We start from the raw sequence: 22,470 nt of genomic DNA, 5'->3' as shown, positions 1-22,470 counted from the left end.
TAAACAAGAGCATTCTTATATACTTTATATCTAATGGAAAAACTAGTATTTATGTTATAAATGAAGTTGTTATGAGTGCTTATGCCGATTGGGGTACAAGATTAGTGAAAAGGAAGTTTCTTGCTTAACCACATGAGAATTGGTTTCTGGTGGGGTGATTCATGGTCTTTTGGTTATGGATATTATGCCACTTGATGTTTTAGGAAGTACGAAGCTCAAGTAGGAGAGAGGGAAGGTCGGGCTAGCTTTGCTTGCTTAACTACTATGTTGATTGATGGCTTGAGTATGAAGATGCATATGACTACTACTTAAAGTTAAAATAAACTTAAATCATTAAGTAATAAATATAAAGTTTTATCAAACATCCTCTATGCCTCAATATTCATCTTGGCAATATAACCTATCTAATTCAACTTAGCTCAAATTGGAAACTTGGAGTGCAGGTGGATAGGTTTCGGGGAGCTCCAAATAAAGCTTATAAATCTAGTTGATCGTTAGTAGAGCCTTTGGGTTGAGATCAGTTGAACACTAGCCCCAACTTGATCTAACCCCTGGAGTGGCATGTAGACACAATTTGGCTCCACATTGACAATACATGCAGAACTCACCACGACATTGATTTGAAATTCCTAATAAAAGATTTATATATTATATAGAATTATAAAAGCATATTTGAAGAGGTAAAAAATCCTTTTCTTCTTTTTCCTCGCTCAATTGTAATTTTCCAAGATTGGTGGCTTTTGATTGTTCTTAATCTTGAGAGGCTTAAGCTCCCATAGACAACGCTAATGAAAAGGTAAACAAAAACCTTTTCTTCTCCTATTGAAAAACTAGAATTTTTCTTGTCTCTTCCAGAGGTAGGATCTCTCTTTCATAGCTACTTTCCACATTGCTACAGTTAATTCTACAAGCTTTTTCTCTACCCTAGGCTTGGTGTTCTCAATTTTTATTTGTCACGCCCTCTTTCTTTTGGATCAAGTTATTTTGTTGAGTAAGATTATTAGTTGTTCGGAGGGTGGTTCCTTTGACTGCCCGAGGTGGAGGTGGTCTGATTTTATGCGCCTCCAATATTGTTTTTCCTACTTCATTTTCACTACACACCTGGTTTATATTTATTGGTTTTATTTTTCATGGATGTGCATGGCGAAGGTGGAGAGCCTTATTTCAAGTGTCAAAGCTTTCCCAAATAACAAATACCAAAAACATTTATCTTAATTAGATTGAGAAGAAGTGGAAATACAATATAAATTCATTGGATCCATATAGAGGGCCGTGGCAACTAAAGATATTCTGCGATGTGTAATATTTCCGCCAAACATGTATAGACGAAAAAGGTAAAACGTTAATCATGCATGCTATGTTCCTTGAAGGCAAGGCCTAGCCAGTACTTCAAAAAATCAGTTCCTTCAATCTTTCATGCACCCTTGAAGTCTCTATGCCAATTCTAGGACTAACAGCCTGCAACAGTACACGATTAAGTGATTGATGTTAAAACTTAACACTGATAAAAAAGACTCAGATCGGGTCATGAACTGAATGAACTAAACTAATTATCCTGCAGGAGCATATTAATTAGTATGAACATAAAAAGGGCTTCTCAATTGATATAAGTACCTGAGCGTTAATTGTGTAGAAGATCCTGTCCCCAACATTAGAGTAGCTAAGAGCTACAACCTGAGCTGCTTCTTCCACAAGAACTTGGATTACTTGATGCAACATGAACTTCTTGTTTGACCCACTCTTCACGCATACCTCTAACATAGAACCCAAATCACTCACTGTGAGAACAGGTAACCATGCGCCACCCATCATATGATCTCTGATACCAGTTGTCTGATCATCAATACTACTACTGCCTTCAAGTAGTTGCTTCTTTTGCTTCAGCATCTCTACCCTTTGTCCCAATTGCTTTACATGAGTGGTGGCTTGATCCAACATCTCAGGTAACGACCGCTATATATGTCTCGATCCATGCATGCCCACATGCCCTAACTTCATTAGTACTTCACAATGAAGAGAGAAAAAGAGAACGAGGAAAAGTGAATACAGTAGCGTACAAACCTTGGAGAGTGGAGTAGGAAGGAGGAAACCAAGCCTAGAAAATAGTTCTTTCGTGCGCTGTCTTCGGTCTCTTTCTAATGCCTTCCGATCAACTCTGGATGAGCTCCTACCGCGGCGGGGCATACTTTCCAAGGAACTTTTGATTACTTCTTTTATCCTTGGTTCCCCCTTGGTCAATTTTGTGCTCCCAACAGCATTAGCAGTTGAAAAACAAAGATATAATCAATGCTATATTGCCGAGAGGAAACTTGATCGAAGGATGCTATATTTATAATCGACTCTGAAAGAGGCAAAGCGAGACAAACCGAGATACGAAATCATGTGAAAGCGTTTTGTTTTGTGGGCGCCTGACTCTGGTCCCGAGGGGTGTTAAGTCTTTGGGCGTGGGGGACGACAAAAGCAACATTTGTGATCAACGGCGCTGATTATTAGCCTAAAGGCAAAAAAATCCAATTTAATGCCCAAAAGATTTGAATTCAATGAACTCTGCGGTCCTGAAACGAGAATAAGGGGGTGTTTATTTTTTTTTTGACCTTTTGTTGAAAATAACTTGTTTTTAGAATTTAAGTTATTTGTTTTTTTACTTTTTTATAACTTATTATAAACTTTTTACTAAATAGAAAAAAAATCAAAATATGTAGTTTTTTCTAAATAAAAAAAAATATATTGATTTTTTTTTTTACTTTTTAATACTTAATAGAAATAAAATACTACAAAAACAAATAATCTAATATTTAATACTATTAAATATTAAGATTCTATTTAGAATTAAGTAAAAAAATAAATACCGCTTAAATAAATTTAATGTATCATTTTCTTGAAGTGAGAGTTAACCATTGAGCAAATTTAATGTACCATCATTGACATGATTAAAACCTAACACTGCCATTTATGGGTACTAGACTCAATGTTGGCCAGACCAATTTGACTATCCTAAGAAGTAATAATCTAATGTTAATTATTAAATTAATTTATTTTGTGAAATTTTCTATTTGACAATAAAAATTCTGTTTTGGTTAATATTATTAAGATAAATCAAAATTAAAATTATTAATAATAAAGTATAAAAATACAAGAAAATAAAAACAAATAGAATGATAGAAGACATTGATTTCTCTTTAATAATCATTGATATCTTAATAATAAAGTACAAAATGCAAAAAGGAAAAATAAAGGTCAAAAAAAATAAAAAAACAAAATGACAGAAAATATTGGTTTATGCTCAATATTTATGATTCTATCAATACAGTGGCAAAGGTAGAAAATTTTGTTGGAGTGTAACAAAAGAATAATATATTATAGTAATCACCAATAAAATGTAATGTAACTAATGATATTCATTGTATTAAAAAAACTAAATAAATTTAAATATTTACTACAAAAATGTATTGAATTAAACAATGGAAATATTAATGATATTGAAAAATAGGTTTAGACTTTATAAAAGAAATCATCAAGAACATTTAAATGAAAAATTCAAATGAGTTAAAATGATGGTAAGAAAAATCTATCATTAGACAATTTTAATAAGTTTTGTAGTAAAAAGCCTTAAATTGTTTTAAAGATTTCAATAACTTCTCTTATAAATTTTAATATTTTTCAAAGATTCAAATATAGTATTGAAGATATAACTACCAATGCGATTGTGATACGTGTGCATTTAGATTTTGTTGTTTTATATCTTGATTTTATTTATTTATATTTTAACTTTATTCTTTTTACATTTTTCCAACAACTTGACTTTTGTTTTTTTTTTTTTAATATACTTTCAATAATGGAGACTGAGATTTTGGTATAGGTACCAAATTACTATTTTTGGTGGTTTTTGTTTTTTGATTGAAGTAGAAATGTCAAAATATTTGATTTTTTTCAATATTTTCATAACTGGACCGATCATTGAACCGAAAAATTACTGGTTCACAATTCATTGGTCGGACCGGTCGAACCACAGTTGAACCGGTGATGTAATAAATAATTAAATATATAATTTATATATTATTGTGGACCCCCGCATTTTGGCTCGATACGTTCCTACTCGATGGTGAGACTTGTTTTTTATTTTATTTGGCAAAAAAATATGATTTTTTAGAAAAGACTTGGAGTCTCCACTTATTTTTGTTTTATTTTTAAAGGGTAAACAAAATAAGAAAGAAAAACCCTAAGTGTGACTCTTTATTTGGAAAAGCAGGTCTGTGAAAAACCGAGTTGGGTCCGGGGTCAAGTTACTTATTGGGAAGGTACGGTAAAAGACCGAAAGCACCCTTCTAAGACCCTAAAAACGGGTGTCTACTAAATAAGGTGAGACATGCATGACAATTAATAAGGAAATCAATGGATACCAAAGAGATCATAAATCAAAAGCAAATTATGATAATGAATAAATGAACAAAGTGAGTGAGAGCGAACCTCGGCAGCAAGTAATGAAGCGCTATCATGAAACAAAGTTAATGCGCAATAACGAATACAAAATATGTCGCATGCATATCAAAGTGCAAAACAAATATCAGAGATACATTAAGCCCAATTTATCTTGCATGAATTAGTCTCACAAATTCCATTGTTTTAGAATTATGAAGAATTCACTCTTGCTTATGTAAAATCAAGAAAAATAGAAGATTATTTGAGAATCGGATAGGAATTAAAACTGTTTGAGAGGAAACTGGATTTTTGAAATTTATTTGAAAATTGGAGTTTTGGGAATTAAATTTAAGAATTGGAATTTTGGAAATTAAATTTTAAAGAAATTGGAATTTTTAAAATCATTTGAGAATTAGAGTTTTGAAAATTAAATTAAGGAATAGCAACTTTGGAAATTAAATTTGAAAGAAATTAGCAAATTATTTGAGAATTGGAGTTTTGAAAATTAAATTATTAAAATTGAAAACTTGGAAATTATTTAAAAATGGAAGTTTTGAAAATTGGAATTTTGAAGATGAAAATTTTAAAAATAAATAAATAAATAAAATAATAATAATAACGACATTAATAATGATTAAATAAATAAATGCGAAAATTGGAAAATTGGAAATTGGAAATTAAATTTAGAAATTAGAATTTTGATGAATTATTTAAAGATGGAATTTTAAAAATAAATAAATAAAATAATAATAACGAAAATAATAATGATTAAATAGATAAATGTGAAAATTGAAATTTTGGAGTTTGGAAATCAGAATTTTGAAGAATTATTTAAAGATGGAGTTTTAAAAATAAATAATAATAATAATAACGAAAATAATAATGATTAAATAAATAAATGTGAAAATTGGAATTTTGGAAATTAGAAATTAAATTTGGGAATCATAATTTTAAAGAATTATTTAAAGATAGAATTTTAAATAAATAAATGAAAAAAATAATAATGATTAAATGAATAAATGTGAAAAATGGAATTTTGGAAATTGGAAATTGGGATTTTGAAGAATTATTTAAAAATGGAGTTTTTTTTTTTAAAAAAAAAATTAAATTTGAGGATCAGAACTTCGAAAAATGATTTGAAAATGGAAATTTGAAAATTAAATTTAAGAAAAGGGAATTTTGAAGAATTATTTGAAAATGAAATTTTTGAAAATTTGATTTGAAAGGAATTGGAGTTTTGAAAATTTATTTGAAGGTGACATTTTTAAAATTAAATTCGAAATTATGGAATTTTTGGAAAATTAAATTTTAAAAACTTAAATCTTGGAAAATTAAATTTAAAATTAGAATTTTAGAAAATTATTTCGAGAATTGAATTTTGAAGAATTAAATTTAAAAATTGAAGTTTTGGAAAATTGAATTTTGAGAATTAAAGTTTTGTAAACTAAATTTAAAATCAGATTTTAGAAGATTATTTCGGAAATGGTATTTAAAAAAAAATAAATTTGGAACTTTGGAATTTTAGGAGATTTTAAAGAGTTATTTGAGAATAAAAAAAGAATAAACAAAATAAATAAAGAAATAAAGCTTTTAACATTAAAAGTTTTAAAAAATAAATAGATGGCATTTTAAACATTAAATTTGGATTTTTGGAATTTTTGGAAAACTTTAGGAAAATTTGAGAATGGTAGTCTGGAAAAATTATTCAAAAAATTAAATTTCAGAAAATTGAATTTTAAAAAAATGGAACTTCTGGAAAGGAAATTTCGGGAAAAAAAAAACAAGAACTTTGGAAAATTATTGAAAAACGAAATTTGGGCCCTAAAAAAAATTCTAAAGGATAAAAAAATGTGGAGTCAAAACAAGATTTTTTGAAAACCAATTTTTTAAAAGCAGACATAGAGATGGATGAGGAAAAAAGGCACGTGAACTTTATGAGTGGCCCACCATCAATTTATTACCACCAACATAAGCCAACTGCCACCATTGACTTGTCATCCATCATTTAGTTCTAGAACCATGGCCATCTTTTAGTTTTTTTGCTTCCAATACATAGCTCATCAGGCCCAAATAGCAAATCAAATCCTTCAAATAACCTTTTGGTGCCCTCCAAGCTGTGTTAGACTTGAGAAACAATCACCAACATTCCAAAAATGCAAACACTTGCATTTATGCATATAAACATCCTTGAAATCTTCTGGTATTATTTCACCCAGTAAAAACCCATGTTCCACAATCACTCAGAACCTCTAAATGTTTTATACTCATCGTACCCAACTCTCCATAGGTGGACACCTATGAAACCAATGTTTGGTTAATCTTGATTTGAATGATAACAAACAAGGTTTAGAATTAATGATTATATTTCAAGTGTGATTAGGCAAGACGATTTCCAAAGTAACAATCACAAAGACAAATCAAGCCAATGAGAAATCATGAAGAAGAAGACCACCTCAAAGAGAAGTGTTTTTCAAGACCCAAGCTTCATAAGATCTCTTTGTAAGGTTGTTGGTGCACTAGGATTTTCATGCATTACATTCTTTACTTATGCACCAAAATCATCCAAGAGTTATTTTGTTTTAAATGTCTTAAGAATTGGATGATTTCATGTTTTCAACTAAAACCTTGTGTTAAATGTTTTTCAAACTTGTTTTAAAAGGTTTTAAGTTGAAAAAGTTGGTTGTTGAGCCAAAAAATGGCTCAACCGATTGAACCGGTTGAGGAATTGGTCAACCGGTCGAGAGAGGCCAAAAAGTTTCTTTCTCTCCCAGTAGCCTTCTCTTCTCGGTCAAGGTCCGATCGAGGTAACGATAACCTGTCATGCATTAAATGTTCCAACGGCTAGTCAACCAATCGACCCCTAGCTCAACCGGTCGAACCCTTAGCTCGATCGATCGAACCCCCAAACGGTTAGTTTGGCTTTTCTCTTCTATAAAAAGGCTCCAATCTTCATTGTTTAATTAGCTTAATCTTCCCAAACCTTTCTTGAATATATTTGAGCTTTGGAAGAGTGTTTTTGAGTGCACCATTGTTCTAAAACTTGCATATCTTTAGTGCACATTTCAATCCTAGTTTTCTTGTATCATTTGAGCTTAAAGTTTTTGTACTAGGATTTTGTGAGATCGTTTATTTGTAAATCTTTGAGAGAAAGTTTCTCAAGTGTGGGGTATTACTTGAGGGGTTGTTCAAGAGTGAGATATCTTTTGAGAAGTGTAAAGGGTGCTTGGAGTCAAAAGTCCAAGAGGGTGAATTGGAACCATAATCCAATTGTATTGCTTGAAGGCTTGGTTTGGAAGCCTTGAATTAGTGGAACCTCAAGCTTGAGATTGAAGATAGAGGAGAGTAGATGTAGGCCGAATTGCGCCGAATCACTATAAAATTTTGTGTTTGCATTCTCTCTTCCCTACTTTTTTAATTTATATGCAATTGTCTTTATATTGCTTATTATATACTTGCATATAATTGTCTCTTATATTCACATAGTTTAAATTTGCAAAAAGAGACCATCACCTTATTCACCCCCCCCCCCCTCCCCCTCCCTCTAGGGTGATTACTATAGGTTGAATTAGCTTAATTTTTCTAACAACATAAAAAATAGGGGAAGATAAAAAAAAAACGACAAGAGAACAAAACACAAGTGAAGGAAGCAAAATGAACCAACTATAGACACACGTTTCATGTTTTAATCAACGGGCCAAGAACGGGTGAATGAAACAGGGAGCAGAAACACGATTCTCATTAGACAACATAATAAAACTAAACCATATTCAGAATATATCTCAAAGAAAAACAAAGGTGCATAGACGAATATGGCAAGATCCAGTCTATCAATTGCTTAAAAGGCAACAAACAATGCATGTATGTATGATATTCGCACCCAAATTAGCAAATAACATTCGAAATCAACAAGCTCAGAGGAAGAAAACGGTGAAACGTACAATGGCCATACCTGGCTTTCTCAAAGCTTTTGCAGATTCTCACACTTTCCTCTACTCCAAAAATGGCAAGACTCCAACTTCCTCCCTCTTCTCTGTTCTGCTTCTCATTTTTTCAACTGGTTTTAATTTTCTTCAAGCTCTCTCTAGAAAAAAAAAAAAAAAAACAGCAGAACCTCATTCCTCCTAGTTGCCCCAGTTGTTTTCCCGTCCCATTTGGCCGCCCCCAGCAGCCCACTTCCAGTGCTCTTTGGCTGCTCCAGAGCAAGCTCATTCCCGAGACAGTCAGAAAAAGAAAAGAAAAAGAAAAAAGGAAAAAAAGAAATCCCCCCATCCGAGGGGGTCTACAATTATATAAAATTAAAAATAATTATAAAAATTAAAAATATATAAAATTGCAAATTTTAATAATGTTTGATTTTTATATTTGGCATATTAAATTAAATGATAAAGTTTAATATTTTATATTTTCTTAAATAGAAATATGTAACATTTAAGATGAAAAAATTTATAATATTTAATTTTATCTTTTTGTCTTTATATTTTATTGTTTTAATATTATTCTATTAATTAATTTAGATTACTTTTATAATTATTATATTATTATTATTATGATAAAAATAAACAGGAATTTAAATATTTACATTTTTTTAAAGATTTTATATGATAAAATTTTGAAATAAGAACATTAATATTAGATTCTTATTATATATATATATATATTAACAACATTATGGTGCAATGCTCATGGTTCAAAGTTCAAAGACTTCAAAGTTCTGTGCGTCCAACCCTCAAGAGGCAATGTTTTCCTCTAATTAGTCTCATTCCCAATCCCACATCGGAAGCACATGAATTTTATGTGCTCCATGTGCTCTATAAATACCTTCCAACATGACTTTAACCCAAACATGCCAACAAATTGGGTCTGAAAGCATGACCCAAATATAATTGTTATATTTAAGCCAAACATGTCATAAGCTTTCTTGTCATTGGATTGGGCCTAGTGGTTTGGACCAAAGATGAGCTTATAATTAGTTTTAGTTTTGTAACTATTGGGCGTGGAATAGTAAACAAATATTTCTAAGATTAAGGTGTGGATGGTTTGCAAAAAACGGGAACCGGCTTGAATGGTTCAATACTAGTTTGATCACAAAACAGTTCATTGAGATAGATCGAACCGGAAAGTTCATCGATCGACGGTTTGATCGATAAGACTGATTGATCCGATCTGATCTTTAAACCCATGATTTTTTCTATTCAATTAAAAATAATTTGTTGATATCAATTAATATAACTAAACTAAACATATTAATAACGAGTTCACTTATATTGATTGATATTAACAAGTTATTTTCAATTAAATAAAAATAAATAAATATTTTGATTTTTTTTATTTAATAAAAAAACCAAACATCATCTTAGTTTTTTCCTTTTTCAACAATTGAAAGTAAAATGTTTTTATTTAAAACTTATAGCATCATTAAAATATTATTGCTTAATGATTAGACTTTAATGGAGCCACACATAGATATCGTCTATGATTGGTATCCTATTAAACCATATTAGCTCTATGACTTATAAACACAAACTCATTTAATGTACACAATTAAATAAGATTAAATCATAACAAATAAGTATAGAAAGGAAAAGATTGAATAAATAGGAAAAAATAAATATGAGTATTAAATAAGATTTTATTTATTTTAAAATTTTAATTAAATATTAATATATTGTTATTAGCTAATGGTTAGTGTTATTTTATTGGCAAAAATATTTAGTTACCATTATTTTTATCTTTTAAGGTTTTAAAATTAAATTTATATTTTTTAAAAGTGGCAACTTTTCCATTTTGGTTTTTTTTTTTTCATAAAATTCTTGACATGTAAGGTTTTTCTTATTATTAGAATTATTATTTGGAAGTGCTAGTGAATGGTAAGATATAAAAATAAAAATAAAATTAAAAATGAATTAAAAATATAAATAATATTAGTGGCTAATCAAAATCATTATGTGATTATTTATTTTTTCATTTATGCTCTTAATTAAGAAATGTGAAAATCATCCCATATTATATTAGTAGCTAAAATACACTATCCTCCCCTCACCCTAAGATGGGGATTTGATCTATTTTTTAAGAGATTACCTTCAAATCCATAGTTACTACCAAGTTAAATGACAAATAAATTTCTTAGCATCCCTTCCTCAATTTATTTCTAGCTTTGCACCAATATACAAATTAACACATAATATTAATTAAAAAATTATAAAAATAAAAAATAAAAAATAAAAGAAGAAGAACAAGAAAGAAAGTTAAGTTAAAAATGATATAAGATGAGTGAAGTTTGAAAATTCATTTACAAATATTAGAAGAATAAAAATTAACATCAAGAAAGTGGCTTTATTGTAAATGAAAAATGATTACGATGTGAAAAAAAAAAACTAGGGGTAAATGAGTCATAAATTTTAATAAGGAGCTAGAATAGTACTTTAAAAAATCTATATTTTTTTATTTTCAAATTTGAATGTATTTTTTAACTTAATTTTTGTTTTTGTTAAACAATAGTTAACGAAGCTTAGAGGTGTTTGGTAAAACTTAACACTTATTAATTAATGATTTAAGTTGACTTTAAATTAAATTATATTTAAGTTGTTAACTTAAAACTTATTACCTACTTCTTACTTCAAGTATTAATGTTGTTTGATAAAATTTACTTAAAACTTATTTTAAATCATCAAAGTAATATATTTATTCTCATAAGTTATTATTAGAGTAAAGGAGGTTGAGTAATAGTAGAAGTCGGGGAATGGTAAAGGTGATTGTGGAGGTAATTAGAGTAAATAAGGATAAAAATATAAAATGAAGATGTAGACCTAAGAATAAATTAATTATTTTAATTATTATTTAAAATTGTTTTTAACTTTAAGTCATACCATTAAGTTATTTGATCAATCATACTTAATTTATTTAATGACCTAAATTAGGTTATTAAGTCACTTTAAGTTATTAAGTTGATTACCAAACACCCATATAGTTTAATAAGAAACATTCTATTATTACGACACTCGTTGAATGTCCTATCAATTATTTCACCCATATATTAATTAATATACTCTTAGAAAATTAGGAATATATATCTATTATATAAATATAATTATGAATTACCATACAAAAAAAAATGCTAAACACCCCTTCCATCTCACAAAATGGTAAAAACAGTGGTATGATAAACATTTTAAAAAAAAATAGTGCAAAGTACATTTTCTATCAACAAAATCATAAATTATAAGAGATTTTATTTTATTTTATTTCTTTTTATAGATCAATATTTTGGTTTTATATGTATATGTTTTGCTGCTTTTAATGCTTTTCAATGTTCAATTTTCCTTCCTCTCACCATCATGTTATGCTTTGTCAAATCTGAAATTTGAGTGATCTACCACAATTGAAAACAAGTCCTCAATAGCAATGTAACATGTCCCAACAACATTGTAATAAGTCTTAGTAACATTTTTTATTTTAAATTAATTTTTTTATCATAATGTTTTGGAATCATTAACTAGCAAATGCATAAAACACATGTATACAACCATTTCTAAAGTAGTCATTGTACAACTATAATGAATGAGAAAAATATTTAGTGAGAATGAATAATAGTCAACGAATAGTTGAAAATGAGCATTAATAAGAGAATGTGACTAGAAGAAATAGATTTCCTTAAGAAATAATGATAGTTAAAAAAGGATATTATTAACAAAAGATGATTAGAAAAAAAGAATTAAAAAAAGATGACTAGAACATACCGTCAAGGCGTCAACAAATGACCCTGTAATTTATGATTACCACTAAGATGACTCTTTCTAGAAGAGTCATTGTTAACAAAGATGGATTGTCTCATTTCCTTTTTGTAGTAAATCTAATAAAATGTTGTATACAAAATAATATAATTAATAAATAAATAATTTATCAATAAAATACAATAAAATAAAGTGAAATATGGAAAATTAAAAAAAAAAATAGGAAGAGAGAATGAGACGTGACTTGAAAAAAACATAATCATGAAAATAGAAAATTGAGAATAAAATAGGAAAAAAGATATAACCAACAACAAAAATTATGAATAAAACTATAAGTGATTGGGTTAGGAGTCACTGGGCTTTCATTAGGAGAGGGGTAAATGAGTTTACATTATATTAGGTATAAACAAATTTGGAGGTGTCACTATTCATAAATGGAAATTTCGACTTTATTTAGAAAGTGTTTTTAAAAACAATTCTAAAGACCAGTTTTTGAGAATTATTTTACAATGTTTTGTATAATAAATATGTTTAAGAACTTAAAATATTTTAATTTATTTATTTTTTATATTTTTAAATATATTTCAAAAATAATTTTTATATATAATATTTTATTTTTAATTATTCTTTTAAGATTTTCTGTCAAAACATCCTATAACAAAATATATAAACATTAACATAAGTGTTTGGATATATAAAGGTTTATCCATCCATTTTGACACAAAATCTTAATAGAATTGTAAGTGTTTGGGCATTCTAGGATTTATACAGCTTAATTTTTTTTTTAAAAAAAAAACTAATAGATATTTGATAAAACCTAATTATTTAAGTTGATTTTAAGCTGTTAACTTAAAACTTATTAAATAATTATTACTTTAAGTATTAAGATTGTTTGATAAAATTAACTTAAAATTTATTTTAAGTTATTGAATTGACATATTATTAAAAATTATAATTTTATTAATTTTAAGCAATAAATTTTTTATTAAACAATGTTACTTAAATGTATTGCATATTTGTAAGATAAACTTAAAATATTTACTAGAAAAAATAAGTTATGGATTTGGAGTCATATTTGTTAAATATATTTTCATTAGATGTCAACAAATAAAAAAAAAATTGAAATTAAGAATAAATTAACAATTTTGACTTAATACTTAAAGTTACTTTAAATTTTAAATTATGAGATTAAGTTATTTTATCAAATATGTTTAATCTACTTAATAATTTAAATTAAATTATTAAGTTACTTTAAATCATTAAGTTTAAATTAAAACATAAGTAAAAACATGATAATGATTTTTATAATTGGTCTGTATTATAATATATATAAAAAAATGTCAATTTTTCAAAGGGTTGCGACCTCACCACAACAATGAGAAATAAATTCATTATTTAAAAGATATCATTCAAAATCATCAATGAATTGAATAATATAAAGTATAAATTAAAATTGGCTGGATCATGTCAAGAACATTGACACTAGTTATTTCAACTTTCAAAGAATTAAATAAATAAATAAGCCTTATGACTAACTGAAAGTCAAGATTCTGACCATACGTTAGAAACTTAGAATTCAACATGCCAGCAATTTGTGACCTTGGGGGTGTCCACAATTTGTATGCATGTGTGGAAAATCCTACAGCCGCAAGGTTGCTTCAACTCTGACCCGATTTTGGACAGCTTTTGATGATGATGATTTTTTGTTGGGGCGCTGAACTTTATTCAGAACCTCAAATGGGGTTTGAGCTAGAATTAGCTAAACTGATGCATTAAACAAACCAGATGGAAATTGAACCGTTTGCTGTACTTATAAGAGTGAATAAAAATATTGCACTAATTATTCATTTAAGATGCAATTGAAATAAAAAATATATTATATTAATGGCAATTTGGTAATTCTTGTTGTTAAGGACTTAAGCAACAAACAACCGAGAGTTTTGGGTCAAAATGGTCCATGTATACAAAAAAAATATTAAATTTAACCACCTTATGAAACTTATGTTCAAAGTGGTCTCTTTGGTGCCACATAAGAGCCATGCCATAGAAATATATATATTTTTTTCAAAATTTTAATTAAAGCCTCAATTGACAACTAAGATTTCATTTTTGAACTGAAGTTCCAATTGTCAACTGAGATTTCAGTTTTTGAATTGAAGCTGTAATTGTCAATTGAGACTTCATTTTTTAACTGAAACCTCAATTGGCAGAGACTTCATTTTTTAAGTAAAGCCTCAATTGCCAACTAAACCTTCAGTTATTTTTTTTTTTTAAACTTTAAAATCTAATTAAAAACTATTAAATTATAGTTTATTATTGAAATTAAAAATATATTTTTTAATATTAAACTATTTATATTTAAGCTTAAGAATCTAGTATTACTTCAAAAAACATAAATTGATAGATAGAATATATTATAAATGAATATTTTATTTATTAATAATCTTAAAATAATAAATTTATATAACATATAAATAAGATATAAAATTGTATAATTTATTAATTTAAGATATTTAATTTGTTGTTTTTTAAGATATTAATTTATATGTATTATGTCAAATTTATCCATAGGTTCTCTCATTGTGGAGACATATGAGATTATATATGGTTTTTTCCTATCATACAAATGTTTAGTGGGTATTTTTTGTGACTTTGATGAAACTACTAAAAATCTATATATGGAAACTTAAGAGTATACTATTATTTCGATAAAGATAAATTTGTCATAATACAAATAAATTAATATCTTAAAAAACAACAAATTAAATATCTTAAATTAATAAATTATAAAATTTTATATCTTATTTGTATGTCATACAATTTTATTATTTTAAGATTATTAATTTATTGATAAATAAAATATTCATTTATTGTATTATATTTATCAATTTATGTTTATTGAAGTAATACCAGATTTTTAAGTTTAAATATAAATAATTTATTATTAAAGTATATATTTTTAATTTCAATAATAAGTTGTAATTTAATAGTTTTAATTAAATTTGAAAGTAATATATATATATATATATATATATATACTGAAGTCTTAGTTGACAACTATGGCTCAAGAGTATACTATTATTTCAATAAAGATAAATTTTTCATAATACAAATAAATTAATATCTTAAAAATAAAAAATTAAATATCTTAAATTAATAAATTATACAATTTTATATCTTATTTATATGTTATATAAATTTATTATTTTAAGATTATTAATTTATTAATAAATAAAATATTCATTTATAATATCTTCTATTTATCAATTTATGTTTGTTGAAGTAATTTTAAATATAAATAATTTATTATTAAAGTATATATTTTTAATTTCAATAATAAATTATAATTTAATAGGTTTTAATTAAATTTTAAAGTAAAAAAAAAAATTAACTAAAACCTCAGTTAACAATTCAAACTTTCGTTCAAAAATGAAGTCTCAGTTGTTAATTGAGACTTCAGTTAAAAAATGAAGTTTTAATTGACAACTGCGACTTTAATTCAAAAACTGAAGTCTCAGTTGTCAACTACAACTTCAGTTCAAAAATGAAGTCTCAGTTGTTGTCAATTGAGGCTTTCACTAAAATTTTAAAATATATATATATATATATATATATTTATGGCATGGCTCCTACATGACACCAAATAGATTAATTTGAACATAAGTTTCGTAAAACGGTTATATATAATTTTGTTTTATATATAAATGTGCCATTTTGACCAAAACTCAACAACCAACAACGAAGTTGTTATGTCAGGTCATAATGTGGTTTTTTCTGAGCTTGAATTTCCTTATCAAGAACGTACTGTTTGTGTCACAATCATATCATATTGAGTCATAGTCAATTATTGCTCCATTCAACACTTTCACTACAGTTGATGCAACAGCTACAGGTGACCTTATTATTGCACTCCTTCATGTCCTAATTTGCCTATGGAAAGTTCGGCCTTTATTCCCAACATTCCTAATTCTACTCCTTTAAGCCTTATTTTGTTTCACCTGAGGCACTTCCAACAGACGAGCTAATATGACACAACCAGAAGGGTTTATTGATCCTACAAGACCCTCAACATGTATGCAAACCTTGAAAAGCCTTATAACGGACTTAAACTAGCCCCACGAGCTTTGTTTGAGGTTTCAAAACTTCCAAGTTTGATGCATCTTTGTTTGTCTACAAGCTCGAGAACAGTTTAGTACTTTTATTAGTTTACATGGACGACATTCTTATCACTAGAAACAATCCCAAGGTAATTGAGAAGCTTACAACAGATCTAAACAAGACATTTTGCCTTGAAATTGTTGAGGTGATGACTCCATTAATTTCTTGGTATTCAAGCTTTTCAAAATGATACTGGGTTAAATTTGACACAATTCAAATATATTGCTGACTTGTTGAAGAAGACTGAAATGGAAGGTTCCAAAACTTGTTCTACACCTACAACTCCAGGAAAAACTTTATCTAGATATGAAGGGGAAGCCATGGCAGATCCTACAGTACGTATTGTAGTACAATTGGAGCACTACAATATCTTATTGTAAGACATTTTATACATTGTGAACAAGTTAATTATTACAAAGTCCTACAGAGATTCATTGGCAGGCTTGCAAAAGAGTTTTATGATACCTAAAAGGAACACTCACACAAGGACTTAGTTTTAAACCAAGCAAAAATTGAAGCCTAAGTGCCCTTGTCGACATAGACTGGGCAAACGGTCCAGATGATTGAAGATCAATAAGAGCCTATTGTATCTATCTTAGTGATTGTCTTATTGCTTAGAGTTCGAAGTATATGCATCTACTTTTAGAAATAGCTTGGTTAAAGTCTTTGTTAAAGGTTGAGTATTAAGTTTGAGTACAAAGTTCTAGCTTACGCAACAACAGAAATAGCTTGGTTAAAGTCTTTGTTGGTAGAGATTGATGTTCAATTACCTTTTAGAATTGTAATTTGGAGTGACAATTTGGGAGCTACATGTCACAGGATGCTTCAAATGACCCTCCCCATGGGCTTACATAGGAGGAGGGAAGCTTCTGGAGACTCGTGGAGCCATCTACACTAAGCCATTGGTGGGAAGAGTGTGGAAGGTTCTAGAAATGCCTAGAGATGTCCACACATCTCTACACTATGGTGGAAGGCATGAGAGGAGTCCAAGGCTTTCTAGAAGATTCTAAAGATCTCTTGCATATTCTTGTACATAAGGTTGTATATAGATTAGTGTAGGGAGTTCTAGAATATTCTTGATTTGTAAGGAACCCTCCAAGGTTCCAGAGAGTTCCATTGGTGCCTATAAATAGGTGAGGGCCTCATTTGGCCAAGGCACCACCCAAATCACTTCCTAACCAAGCAAGTGAGCATCCAAACACTTGTAAAGGTTTCCTTGAGTTAGTGAAAGCTTCCATTCTTTCAAAAGTTGCCTACCAAGCTTCTTAAGCTTTTGAGTTGCGAGTATCTTAGCCGAGTGAGCTAAGTATTGGGAGCAAGGCTGACTTAGCAAGATCAAACATCTTGGCTTGTCTAAGTGCCGCACGAGCTTAGTGAACGACTAAGTCCGTGACATACATCACTTGCTACAAATCCAGTACCATGCTAGAATAAAGGATGTAGGAATTGATATGCATTTTGTTAGAGAAATGATTGTGAGCAAGCTATTGGAAGTTCGCTATGTTTCAATGTATGTCCAAGTTGTTGATGCACTCACTAAAGGTTTGTCTCTTCAGTGTTTCCAAAAGCTTAAAGACAAACTTAAGGTTACTGACTCACCCTTTCTTTTGAGGGGGTATAGGGGGCATGTTAAGGAGTTAAGCAACAAATAGCCAAATTGTTATGTCAAGCCATCAAGTGGTTGGGATTGTTAAAGATGTGGTTAGAATTGTTAAGATCTCTAACTAATTCATTGTAACAACAAAAGCTACAATAAAAATTAATAACAAATTTCTATCTCTAGAATTTTCCTCTCTACCCTTTTCTCTTAGTTTTTTTTTTTCCCAAAAAAATAAACTAAAAAATCTACAAATTTAAAGTGACTCTAATGATAGGAAATTAAAACAATGACTATAAAAAGAATTAAGTTGGAAGGTATATATTATTTAATAGGAAGATATGAGGCACCCCCCAAGCACAAAATATATTTAGTCTCTAAGGAAACTTTAATATTTTATCAACTAATCAAAGAATGCAATATCTTATAAAATAATAATAACATTCATAATAAACACCTTCACAAAGCGAATGGTGGATTTCAAAAAGGAAAAATACATAGAGAGTGAAACAAAGCAGATGGGAGGAAATCAAATTAATTCATTCCAACTTTTAATATTTTATGTTCCATAATTTACAAAAAAATAAAAAATAAAGTGATTATGATATTATGTACCTACATTTTTCATGTTCATTTTTACTCGATAATGAGACTTGTTTTTTATTTTGAAAAGCTGGTTTTTGAAAATTTGTTTGAATTCACCACTTATTTTTGTTTTATTTTTAAAAGAAAAAAAAAAGAAAAAAGAAAATTCTAAGTGTGATTCTTAGAAAAGAAAAGGAGGTTTATAAAAAATCGAGTGTGGGTCGAGGACTAGGTTACCTATTAAGAAGATATGGTAATAAACCGTAACACCCCTTTAAATCCTAAAATTAGATCTCTATTAATAAGTTAAGATAATTATGACAATTGATAAAGGTATCAATGGAGTGGAATATGAGTCATAGACTAAAATGATAATAAATAATAAATAAATAGATAAGACAGAGATGAGAGCATACTTGAGTAGTGAGTTGATACCTTCATAGAAAATAAGGTTAAAATATAATAAGAAGTAATAAAATAATCACATCTATTACAAAACAAATCAAAGTCAATCAATAATCAAAGTAGAAAAACTCATATATTAGGCTCACCAAAGCCCAATTTATTTTATATGAATTAATTATCTAATATTTCATTTTCGTAATCCTTGAAAAGGATCATAGAAATTTGTATGAATTCTATTATTTGGAATTAGAGAATTTATTCATGTTTATTAAAAAAAAAAACTAAAAAAATCAAAAAATTATTTAAAATCAAATGAAATAAGAAAAGGTGCACACCGGAAAGAAATTTGACAACAAAAATTTATTAAAAACAGAAATTGAATGCCTAAAGATGAATAAAAAAAAAGTTAACATTATTTGAAAACTGGATTTTTGAAAATCGATTTCGTGAAAGCAATTTTTAAAATGCATGCATGAAGAAATATGGGTTGAATTATGCGGATCTTAAAATAAAGCAAAGGAGGGTGGCCATGCAAATTGGGGATCTAAGAGAACTTTCAAGATGCACTTGTGACCAAAGCTCTTCAAATTGCTTGTGAAAAGTCTCCTGAAACCAACCTGGACTTTCTGGATGTAATTCCCTAAGGTCCTCCTTCCATGCTTATCTTAATATTGAACAACTGTCAATAGTCCTTGACTTGGACTTTAACCTAGAAGATTTCCAACACCCTTTTGACCTAATGCCTCTGGCCTCAAAATGTTAGTAGGTGGGGGTGCCATTTCTGCACAACTTGAAGTTCACAAATTCCCCAAACTTCAGGAACTTTGTGTACGCATCCTCATAAAATTCCTCACAATAGAGTTCAACCTCTTCGTCTGTATATTCAAATCCTTCCTCTTCAATTTTTTTTTTCTGAACATATTATGCAATTTCAAGGCTCTGAATGAATGATCTGTTTGTACTAGTGGATGCATTAGGATCACTTAGAGGCAACCCATTGGTCCAGGAATATCAGCATTAGAAGATGGGCCCAGATTTGTATCGGGTGGAGGTGGATTAGCAATTTGCCCAGCTGTATTGACACAATCATTTCCTTCATATGACACGCAGCGATGTATAGGTCGAATTACCTTCAGATATTAATGGAATCCACAGAGCCGGAGAGTGGGAAGCAGCACTGGCCTCTTGGGTGATGACAGTGACAGCCAACACTTGCCATTAGAAGACTGCTGAAACTAAATGGGAGCATGAACACTTGCATTATGATTGTATATCTCATGGATTGCATGTTCCAGAATCTTCCAAATCTTCTTTGCATGAAGCCTAATGGAGCGCTTCATCATGGTATCCTTACCCATCAGAACCATAAAATCTCCACGCAGACCTTTTCGAATGTTCTGCAACATTTCTCAAGTCTTCAGGTCTCATGGTCATCATGGTTTTCGAGGCCATTCTCATCAGCTCGCGATTAGCCATCATCTTTGTCATTCAAGGTCAAAGCAACAATGAGGTCAGCATTGGAGAAACCCAAGCCTGCATTGCATTTGGTGAAGTTCCCATGCAGCAGTAAAGCACCCAACATCCTTAACAGAGTCGGAGCATCCAACTATCGTTTCCGAGTGCTCATTATTATTCTGATCACATTCACAGTAACTGTCATAGCAGATTGGTACGGCCCCATGAGATGAGCATTCTTTTGGGCATCTTTCCAGTGACATAAACATAGTAGTCTGAGCTGTGAAAGCGTTGCTTGAAGAATTTAGATGTCCCAATCTTCAATTTCACGCTCCCCTTGCAGGTCTCACGTTATTTATTTTCGGAAAATCTCCATGTCTTTTTCTTTCTCATCCAACTGCCTTAAGAAGCATTCCTGCATCATGTTTGGCGACTGTGCATCATCTGGACCCTTTTGATGAGAACCAAATTGGTCAAACTGCACCCTAGTTCCCCATGAGAACTGTAATGGGGATTGCAAAATCAGATTCTTTCACCTTTCTTCTCAGAATCAAGTTTACGTGCAAGAGCCTGTGCTTGTTCAAGGTCGACTTAAATTCGTCTGGGTTCGGAAACGACTGGGTGAGCCTTGGGAGCAACGGCAAGAAGATCAGTTGCTTGCATCTCTATTTGGATTCCATCTAATTCTCTCTTGAAAGAAATGAGGCTTCCTCGAATCGGTCCATACGACAACAACCAGAAATTATGGCGTTCCAGGTAATTAAACTCTTAGCTTCTGTCAATTAGAATAACACAAGTGAATGCTTGATAGGTTCATGGAAGAGAAGTCAGATCAACTGGACATTGCTTCAGTTGCTATAATTTCCACCCACTAGCCAGTCAAAACAATAGCTTTAACGCATTCTCCTCATAGCCTCCACAAGTTATGTTTCTACATGACGATTTTAGAAAACCTGACCTGCTTGTCTTTTGGGGCTTAAGCTTCTGCACAACAAGGTGGCCATGCGAGTTGATATTGCGTGCATGTGGAGAGGAGGTGATGCGGTGGCAGTTCTTGTTTGGTTGAACCCATGTCAAACAGTGATCAATATTGTGTCCCAATTTCAGCATAGAAGGCTTTCCGACTTTATCAAGAACATGAAGTTCATCTTTCAGCCAATGTCAAAGGAAGTTCTTCATCTGCAGCTTCTCGTTGGTCAGTCCAGCCAATGAAGCTATTCTTAAAGCTCTATTGCCACATGTGCTCTCTCTCTGTTATGCAAAGGTGGCCATGAAAACAGAGACCACATGCACATGAGGTTTATGGCCAGACCACCTTTCCCAACTACTCAAATCCGATAACTAAAGTTTTTTCTGATAGTAGCCAATCTATCATCCTTGCTGCAGAAGAATTAAAAATCCAATGAGAGGATTGCTGGAAATTGAGCTACTGGGAACAGTCTCATGAATTCTAGATTGTTCCATCTCATCTCTTGTGATTTCCCTGCCTGATTTCATTAGGACTTCGCTTTCTAGAGAAAAGCAGCAGGGCAGAGGCAAAACTTGTTGGAGCATGGCATCTACCTTCTGATTCCAAGGGCTCCAAAAGATGGACTCCATTGTCAGTCAATCCCACTGCAAACTGATTAAGTTCAAATGGATGGGACTTCCATCTTGAAAGCTTAAGAAGGTTGACTGACTGTCAATAGAAATATGTGGCATCTGAGGTTGAACTACTCGATTCTTAGGAGCTCACTGCTTAAGGCACTCTAGTCTTGATGCTTCATGTCGAGGGTTCATCTCTTCATCCAAATCATGGAAAGGCATTCCTTCTGGAGCATCGGACAATCGGACAAGTAAATTCATTCCAAAGAAACCTTGTTTGAACCTAGAAATGATGCTAACACTAAGAAATGGTCCCTGGTTTTTGCTTGTAGGATCCTGCAATTCTTTGAAACCCATTGTTCTGTAGCACACATTCCCAAGGAGTAACATTCAAGAAATACAACACCAATCTCATTCAAACTCGAGGCCTCATCTGTTACAAATATATCATACTACTACCAATCTTCAGCTTGACTTCCACAAAGTTTCTTTCTCAAACCCCACTTGCAGAAATGCCACAACACCACGACTAACAGT

The 22,470-nt window shown here is 30.0% G+C and overlaps 1 protein-coding gene across 1 annotated transcript; it reads right to left on the bottom strand.

The window, feature by feature from the left end:
* Positions 1 to 1,268: 1,268 nt before the first annotated feature.
* On the bottom strand, positions 1,269 to 2,305 carry LOC104880039 (transcription factor bHLH168). The gene is made up of 3 exons (XM_010655163.3): positions 2,062 to 2,305; positions 1,615 to 1,953; positions 1,269 to 1,458 (listed from the first exon to the last, which is right to left on the bottom strand). The coding sequence occupies exons 1-3, from the start codon at positions 2,182 to 2,184 to the stop codon at positions 1,390 to 1,392; spliced, it is 531 nt and encodes a 176-aa protein (XP_010653465.1). The 5' UTR covers positions 2,185 to 2,305; the 3' UTR covers positions 1,269 to 1,389.
* Positions 2,306 to 22,470: the final 20,165 nt, after the last annotated feature.

Source organism: Vitis vinifera, chromosome 1 (genome assembly GCF_030704535.1).
Source record: "Vitis vinifera cultivar Pinot Noir 40024 chromosome 1, ASM3070453v1".
NCBI lineage: Eukaryota > Viridiplantae > Streptophyta > Magnoliopsida > Vitales > Vitaceae > Vitis > Vitis vinifera.
This window is presented reverse-complemented; position numbering and strand designations above follow the sequence as displayed.